Source organism: Nicrophorus vespilloides, unplaced genomic scaffold (assembly GCF_001412225.1).
Source record: "Nicrophorus vespilloides isolate i.1.1-1 unplaced genomic scaffold, Nicve_v1.0, whole genome shotgun sequence".
NCBI classification, from domain to species: domain Eukaryota; kingdom Metazoa; phylum Arthropoda; class Insecta; order Coleoptera; family Silphidae; genus Nicrophorus; species Nicrophorus vespilloides.
The window spans coordinates 5,809-12,843 of NW_017097925.1; the positions used below are offsets into that span (position 1 = coordinate 5,809).

Sequence of the window (7,035 nt, forward strand, 5' to 3'; positions counted from 1 at the left end):
ATCTGTGTTGATGCCATCGGCGACGATTAAAACGCAGTTTGGGTTGTCGGGAGAACAGAAAACAGGACAGTCGTTATGGTACGGATCGCAGTCCGGTTCACAGTGTTCATCTCTGGGTGAGCATGTCTTGTATGTCGGAGGTTGAGGTTTGTAGTCGGTCGGAAGTCTCACGATGCATTTGGATTTACCTTTAGGACATTTCGATGGACAATTCCTGTTTTCGGGATAGCAATCCGGTTTACATTGTCTATCGTTCGGGAGGCACTTCAAGTATGTGGGTTTCTGTGACTCGGGGAATTGTTCAGGTACTCTGAAGATGCAATCATGTTCTTTTCGTGGACAATTGTTTGGACATTGATTCTTCTTTGGATCGCAGTCAATTTTGCAATTGTAATCATGCGGTTTGCATTCAATTAGCGTCGGTGGGTTTATCGTTGATCCCATTGGTATACTGAATACGCAATGCGGCTCGTTCGGAGGACAGTATAACTGGCAATTATTTCTGTCTGGGTCGCAATCGGGATGGCAGTACCGATCTTGGCAGGGCTCGTAAGTTGGAGTGGAAAGTTCCGAATTCGATGGTATTTTAACGACGCACGATGGATGCGATTTGGAGCATTTCTTCGGGCAGTTGTTGCGTCTTGGATCGCAATCCGGAATGCATTTGCTGTCATGCGGATGACACTTTTCGAAATGCGGTTCCAGGCATTCGGGATCGTCTCTACCACATTGCATGTGGTCTGAATCAACTTCTGGGTGTCTTTTAGTGTCAGGGATTGGTTCATCGTTGAACAGTAACCAAATATTAGAGATCGGATCGTCGGGATCGGCGATCTCGGATATGTCAGGTAGATCACCAGAAATTAACTTGTAAATTGGATCGAAAAGAGGACCGATCATTTCGATCGCTTTATTCGGAGGACAGTTCAACAGTTCATTAAGCTCATCCAAATGTTTGTACGTGTCGTTCAAGAATTTCATCGTTTTCTGATGAGACGCATCGTGAATCCCGTTCATGACGGAATCGTGAAGCAAATCGAGCTTATACTTTGCCTCTAATCTCACCTTATTAGATGCAACAGATAGATTGTGTGATTGCACCACGTATCTTCCAGCATCCTCGGCTTTCGGTAATCGCGCATCGATCATCTCAATTAACCTCTTCACCTCCAGTTTATAATTATGCGATAGGTATTGTATATCATCTTTCAATGAATTCACGTGGGTCTTGTCCATGGGAATTTCGCATTCGTATTCCAGATCATCGAGCGCTGTTTGCGTCCGCTCCTGCTGATCATTTAAATAATCGATAAATACCTGTTTGTTTTCTGGGATCAACTCGAGCCGCTCGATCCTGTTCTCGAAGTACTGATTCAGCTCGTTGTTCGATGAGATCTCGCACTGGTCTGGTGCTGATGCCACGACAAAAATTGCTGCAATGTTCTGCAGCAATTGTGGATTCATCGTGCAGCAATCACTTGTACGCGTTAACGATTCCCGACGCATTTATAACGTACCCGTCGCGACGCCTCATTTGCAAGGAACAAAGCCAAATTAAGACGTAAACGTTCGGAGCATTGTTAGCCGTTTATTGCATTTCGTTATATTTTGTTTCTTTATTTTTTACGACGCGAAAATTAATTAGCGAACCATATGCTCCAATTGAGTATAAACAGTGTTAACACTTAACGAGTTATTATCTCGTCGATAAAAAAAATCAGTTGAATAAGGCAGAAAGAAGAGGAGACTCACCTGACCGATTAGAATTATAGCGAATCCGAAAGCGTATGCAGATCCTCCCATGCAACCGACGAACATCAGGGTTGCTGTACCCAAAAACTCTGCCAAGAAGATCCTCAGTTTCGAAACTAAAAAATCAATAATTTCATTAAATCTTGCAAATATATTTAAGATAAACATATTTTTTACTTAGTAACAAAAGAAAATGGAAATCTTATAATGGATAAAGATGAGCAAATTAACAAGTTTAGAAATGAGATTAAAGTAATGTTCAATTAATATTTCAATAATTTCATTAAATCTTGCAAATATATTTAATATAAACATATTTTTTACTTAGTAACAAAAGAAAATGGAAATCTTATAATGGATAAAGATGAGCAAATTAACAAGACTCTGTAAAGTTTGAAATGAGATTAAAGTAACGTTCAAGAACAATATCAACTAACACATGGAGATCAAAAAGCAATTTCAATAAATGAAGAAAATAACCTACCTAAACAGAAGGGCTTCTTGGTAGTACGATCATGCAAATCAGATCTGGGTGCATTCTCGTAGCATTGTTGCGAATTATTATAGTTATCAAATTCGTAGCCATGATTAATTTGGGAACCCATACTCTTTGGATCGTATCTAGGTAACCTGACGGGTTCCTGATTCCTGTAATTGTGCTCTTCCCGTTCGTACATGTTTGATTCGATCTCGTCGCGCACTTAACTAATTGAAACAATTCATGCATCGCTTCTGTACACCTCATTATCGAATTTATCTCGTTATCTAGTCCATTTGATAATCAATTAATAAATCTCTCGAACGCGTTCAGTCACACAAACATATGGATTAATTTTTGGTTGTTTTTTTTTGTATGCTATTACACTTCATAGTCTTTACATTTTTACGTGTGTTTATGTGGTCGAGATTATCGGTCCTTCGCTACTTCAGGATTTGTACGAAAAAAAAACGATAACCATCAAATCATATTGATAAAACATAGGTGATAAGCAAAAGCAAAAATGTTGTCTTTTCACTCATAAAAAAAATTCATAACACAATAGAAACGTTTAATCTATAAGTATGTAAGATGAAATGTGAGATGATCAAAATGAAATTATTTATAAAAAATAAACTTTTCCACAGATTCACATTTTTTTTAGTCCCTTATTTTAACGTTATATTGCACAAACATACTGAATTCCATTCAAAAATGATGATTTTACGTATTTTTTCAAATTATATAAATAATCGTCATTAATGCCGATATCATAAACTCCAGTTGTTATCTCTTTATTAAATAACATTTATCTTGTTTTTTATTTCTTGTTTCATAATAACAACAACATGAATTGCTGTTAGTTTTTTTTTAATTTCTTTACTTATTAATCATTGAAATATTGATGTGCCTAATCAAATATTATAAGATTTTGATTGAAATCTTGTAATTGAAAATGTTTCAATATTAATTGCTTTTAATTAAATAACATTGGTATTAATACAAAAATGTAAGTACTTTAGATATGTTGTATTTATTTTATTAATTTATATATTATCAGATTAATAAATGTTATCTTTTTTTTGGGTATATATCCTTTAATCTAACGTTTAATCCATTAAATTTATTTAGTTTTTTATACTTGGAAAACGTTGAATGGAAAAATTGCAGTAACCTTCATACTTTGTATCTGCTACATATTACAATTATATATTTTTTATTTATTAAAAAAATAACCTATCAATATAATATGAGATGAGTAACTTTTTAATTGATTCTATTAATCATAAATTTAAATAATGTTAAAACTTTCTTGAGACACATTGTATAATGATTCTCTGGTTGCCTATATTATTATCCTTTATAAACTGACAGCAGTATTATTTTTTATTTAATAGCATTCGTTCATAACCTATTTTATATTGCGAACAAAATTAGTGGTTTATACAAATAGATCGAAATGAATTCGAGTGAAGAGAACGAAGATATCCTGCAGAGACACCGGAAGGAGCGTAAAGATCTCCAAGGAAAGATCACTGCCCTGAAGAAGAGCATTCCGAAGAACGACAAGAAAAAGAAGAAGGAAGTGTCGGAAATCATTGAGAAGCTCGAAAAGGAGCTGGAGGAGCGTCAGAAAGAGGAGTTGGCGGAGCAGCCCCAAAACGGCGGTGACATTAGAGGTGACGTTGACGATGTGGTGAATGTGGAGAATGGGGATGCTTCAGAAGAAGTGGTCCAGGAGAAGAGGGTGTCCAAGGCTCAAAGGAGGCGCAACAAGAAGGAGGCTGAGGATAAGGAAAGGGATAAGAGGATAGAGGAGCAGGAGAAGATAAACAAGAAAGGACCCAGGGTGCAGGAGCTCAATTCCATTGTGGAAGCATTAAAGAAAGACAATTTACAAATCTACGATATACCAGCAGATGGTAACTGTATGTATTGTGCGGTGCAGCACCAATTAGAGATCACTGATAGGGAAACCTACAACGTGGACCAACTGAGATTAATGACTGCCACTTTTATCAGAGAGAACAAAGACGATTTCATCCCATTCATGTGTAATGATGATGAGGAGCTTTTAAATGATGAACAATTTGAGAAATACTGCCAGAATGTAGCTAAAACCAAAGTGTGGGGAGGGCAATTGGAATTACGCGCTCTCTCCAACGTTCTGAGCTCCCCAATAAAAGTGATTCAATCCACTGGACCAACGACCATACAAGGAGAGCAATTCAAGGGAACACCAATGACCTTAACATACCACAGACATCTCTACAGATTAGGAGAACATTACAACTCAACATCGGCTTTACAAAAGGAAGAGGACAACTAGAAGTTCAATTGTTTATTCTTAATAATTAATTATTAACTGGATGTTGACGATTGCTGCTGCTGCTCCTCATCCTCCTTATGCTTGTTTGGGTCATCTGGCTTCATTGCTGGGAACAACAGTACCTCCTGAAAAAACAGAACGCAATAAAATAATTTTACTTTTACACATTTCGTTTCAACTATTTACCTTGATGTTATTGTTATCAGTTAAGAACATGGTGAGTCTGTCCACGCCAAGACCCCAACCAGCCGTCGGTGGCAGACCATATTCCAAGGCCGTGCAGAAGGTCTCGTCGACCATCTGAGCTTCGTCATCGCCGGCAGCCTTATCCTTTGCTTGCTGTTCGAAACGTTGCCTTTGCACGACGGGATCGTTCAACTCCGTGTACGCATTGCTCACTTCCTTCTTCATAACGAACAGTTCGAAACGTTCGGTCAGACCGGGGATGTCGCGGTGCCACTTTGCCAGAGGGCTCATGATCTGCGGATGCTCGGTAATGAAAGCCGGATTGATGCAGGTCTCCTCGATGTACTCCCCGACTAATTTGTCCAATAATCTGGCGGTGGTCCTCGGTGCCGGGCAATCGACTCCGTGTTTAATACACAAATCGCTTAAGAATTGTTTTGTAGATTCGCTGTTCATCTCGACGGCAGGAGGGAACTTAACGTTCAGGGCTTTTTCGAGCGCTGGAATCATTGGGATCTTCTTGAACGGCGGTGTGAAATCAATCTCCACTTCTTCGCCCTCCGGTCCGTCGGGATGGTATTTAATCTTGTACGATTTATGGATGCTGTACACCATTCCAGAAATCAAGGTTTCGGTGATCGTAATCAAATCATTGTAATCGGCGTAAGCCATGTAAAATTCGCACGTCGTAAATTCTGGGTTGTGAGTCAAATCGATGCCTTCGTTTCTGAACTGACGACCAATTTCGTAAACCCTATCTAAACCGCCGACGACCAACATCTTCAAGTACAATTCAGGCGCGATACGCATGTACAGGTCCATGTTAAGGTCGTTGTGATGCGTGATGAACGGTTTGGCTGTCGCGCCGCCGGCGATCATGTTCATCATCGGAGTTTCAACTTCCAAGAAACCCATCTCGTCAAAGAAACGCCTAATGTAAGAAACGATCTTGGAGCGAATCTGGAAGATGTTCCTCACCCTGCCGTTGATGATGATGTCCAGGTACCTTTGCCTGAATCTAGTCTCCTTATCCTTCAATCCGAAATGCAGATGGGGCAACATGTGCAGGCACGGCGACAACAAAGTGATCTTCTTCGGCATCACCGACAGCTCGCCCTTCTTGGTTTTGGTCGGGAATCCCTGCACGCCGATGATATCGCCCCTACGAATTTTTCCGGTATCCTCGGCGAACTTCTCTTCGCTCACGTAACTCTTCGCTGTTGCCATAATTTGTATCTTGACGCCCTCCCCTCTCAGATCGTAGAAAATCAATTTGGCTCCAGACTCTCTGATAGCATGCACACGTCCAGCAACGCTGAGCTCCGTTTCTTTGACTTCGCCATCTCCAATCTCCGAATAGTCAGCAATGAACTGCTCCAGTGATGTGGATACATGGAACTTGTGTGGATAGGGCTGTTGATCTTTGCCCAGGGTCTTCAAATTAGCGATGGCCTGACTCCTCAATGCAAAATATTCATTCGGACTGATCTCCTCCTCTGACACCTTCTTGGCAGCAGAAGCAGCTGGCTTTGCTGGTTGCTGCTCCAACTTCTCTGCCTTCTCCTTGGCTTTCTGCTCTGCCTTCAGCCTCCTCTTCAGCTCACTGAAACATAATACATGCAGTTCAATCTCGCACCGATTTCAGACCCTGTACCTTTTCGAGACTTGGGCCAAGCCACGCACATTGAATACAGCGCTGCATCTGTTTAGCACTTTCAGCATTTTTGAGGTTAACTTTTCAGAAAATACACGCAAACCCTTACTTAATGCCACTTACTTTTTCGAGAGCTTTTCGCCGGCCGCATCAGCCATTATCGATAACAATTAAATAGTATAATAAATTAATATATAAAAAAATACTCCTCGGAGTATTACTAAACAACTGTTCAAATTCGGAAATATGGTTCCGCTCCGACTGACAGCTACTCAAAGAGGAAATTTTGCGTAACTTTTTACGCAACTTAAGCAATTCACATCTGCTTATCCATAGATTGCTTTAGAAATTAAATAGTAATTAGACCAATTAGTTAAGAATTTTCATTATTATTTAACTAATATTTTCAAATTTTCCACTCCAATCTGAAGTTAGGTGATATACGATTTTTAGTGCACGTGTACTTATCTGACACTTAGGTTAATATAATAATATACAAAAATTATTATTAAATGATTTACCATAGACTATATAACTATACATATTACAAGTAATAAATCAATTAAATTTAAGATGTAAAGCTTTGGAAATTATATATTTTCTAATGTGATTGTTTGGTTGCCTATAATACTTTCC

The 7,035-nt window shown here is 39.1% G+C and overlaps 2 protein-coding genes across 2 annotated transcripts; one reads left to right on the forward strand and one right to left on the reverse strand.

Moving 5' to 3' along the window:
• Positions 1 to 3,618: 3,618 nt before the first annotated feature.
• Positions 3,619 to 4,722, forward strand: LOC108561377 (OTU domain-containing protein 6B). Its single transcript, XM_017919279.1, has one exon. The coding sequence runs from the start codon at positions 3,690 to 3,692 to the stop codon at positions 4,557 to 4,559; it is 870 nt and encodes a 289-aa protein (XP_017774768.1). The 5' UTR covers positions 3,619 to 3,689; the 3' UTR covers positions 4,560 to 4,722.
• On the reverse strand, positions 4,592 to 6,660 carry LOC108561372 (lysine--tRNA ligase). Its single transcript, XM_017919271.1, has 3 exons — positions 6,523 to 6,660; positions 4,746 to 6,348; positions 4,592 to 4,684 (listed from the first exon to the last, which is right to left on the reverse strand). The coding sequence occupies exons 1-3, from the start codon at positions 6,555 to 6,557 to the stop codon at positions 4,592 to 4,594; spliced, it is 1,731 nt and encodes a 576-aa protein (XP_017774760.1). The 5' UTR covers positions 6,558 to 6,660.
• Between the last annotated feature and the right edge of the window lie 375 nt (positions 6,661 to 7,035).

Coding starts and splice junctions, on each gene's coding strand:
- LOC108561372 (XM_017919271.1), bottom strand. CDS start 6,557: ATGGCTGATGCGGCCGGCGAAAAGCTCTCGAAAAA. Junction 6,349..6,522: donor GGCGAAAAGCTCTCGAAAAA/GTAAGTGGCATT, acceptor ATTATGTTTCAG/TGAGCTGAAGAGGAGGCTGA. Junction 4,685..4,745: donor CTGATAACAATAACATCAAG/GTAAATAGTTGA, acceptor CTGTTTTTTCAG/GAGGTACTGTTGTTCCCAGC.
- LOC108561377 (XM_017919279.1), top strand. CDS start 3,690: ATGAATTCGAGTGAAGAGAACGAAGATATCCTGCAGAGACACCGGAAG.